This window comes from Belonocnema kinseyi, chromosome 7 (genome assembly GCF_010883055.1).
Source record: "Belonocnema kinseyi isolate 2016_QV_RU_SX_M_011 chromosome 7, B_treatae_v1, whole genome shotgun sequence".
In the NCBI taxonomy this organism is placed as follows: domain Eukaryota; kingdom Metazoa; phylum Arthropoda; class Insecta; order Hymenoptera; family Cynipidae; genus Belonocnema; species Belonocnema kinseyi.
This window is the reverse complement of record NC_046663.1, coordinates 3,768,318-3,769,623: the sequence shown is the minus strand read 5'-3', so window position 1 is coordinate 3,769,623 and position 1,306 is coordinate 3,768,318. Positions and strand designations below refer to the sequence as shown.

The following is a 1,306-nucleotide window of genomic DNA, read 5'->3' as shown; positions in this document are numbered from 1 at the left end:
TTAAATGAAATTCTTTTTTTTGGTTGAAATATAAACTATTGCATTTTTCGTTAAAAATTCGACTCTTTGGTTGAAATACTTCCTAGAAATTTATTTTTTTTTTATTCAAAATTAATCATTTTAGTTTAAAAATCGTTTGTTTTTTCCGTTGAAAATGAACTTTTTTGTAAAATCTTCACATTCTCGAGTTGAATATTCAACAATTTGGTATAAAATTAAACAACTTGGTTGAAAATTTGCCTTCTTTGTTGGAAAATAAATTTTTTGGGTCAGAAAATTTACAGTTTTTTTTTTAAATTAATGTTTCTTAGTAAAATCCATCTTTTGTTTATTTTAAATGAAATTCTTTTTATTGAAATATAAATTATTGCATTTTTCGTTAAAAATTCGACTCTTCGATTCAAATTTGAACTACTAATTCCTTGAAAGTCCATTTTTATGGCTGATAATTCATCATTTTAGTTTAAATCAGGATACTAAAAAGTTTGTAAAAAACTAGTTTTTTTAAAAACGAATAAAAATAAAAATTATTAAGTAAAAAATTATGATTCACGATTGAAAATTCAACTTCTTGGTTAAAAATGTACATATCTTATTGAAATTTTGTCTTTTCTGGTAGAAAATTAGTCTTCTCGTTTAAAAATTAAAATATCTGATAAAATCTATATCTAATTTCTTGAAAATGTATCTTTTTCGGTAAAAAATTAAACTTCTGTTTTGGAAATTTAACTATCTTGAGATGGCGGGCATATTATTGTAGTCAATTAGCGAAGGAGTTAAAAAAAAATTGTTTAAGGAAAACTAAATAAATATAACTTACTTCTGGTGTAAATAAGTAAGAATCAATCTTGGCAATTTGAAGAGTGTAATAAGCAATGATCCACAGGCGACAGATCCTAAATGATAACAGAAAAGTGTTCCCATTGATGAGCAAACTGGTGATCGACTTGCATCCTTTCCTCTGTGAATAAATTATAAAAAGAAAAATGTTTAGAAAACGATTCAGTTCACTAAAAAGAAAAAAAAAAAGATTTTTAAAAGATTTGAAAAACGTGCCTAAAATACCAATGCGCGACGGCACCAGCAATAACCATATTTTGGCAGGCCGTAATAAATTCAGCAGTCCATATCAAGCCAATAATGTAAACCCACCACATATATTTCACCCAGGTCGAATCCACATACTCAACAAGTGTGAAAGCTGCAATTTTTCAAAACAATCATTTTTTTTCTTTTTAAAATACATTATCAGGATAACTATCCTGATCAGAAAACCGGAAAAAAGTTAGGAATTTCGATCACAGGG

The 1,306-nt window shown here is 26.5% G+C and overlaps 1 protein-coding gene across 1 annotated transcript in view; it reads right to left on the bottom strand.

The window, feature by feature from the left end:
* The window catches only part of LOC117176288 (CTL-like protein 1), a 45,656-nt gene that overhangs the window by 6,943 nt on the left and 37,407 nt on the right, over window positions 1-1,306 (bottom strand). The window contains exons 8-9 of the mRNA XM_033366474.1: window positions 1,057-1,201; window positions 821-961 (exon numbers count right to left, since the gene is read on the bottom strand). Coding sequence (XP_033222365.1) covers window positions 821-961; window positions 1,057-1,201 — 286 coding nt within the window. The remainder of the gene's footprint in view (window positions 1-820; window positions 962-1,056; window positions 1,202-1,306) is intronic.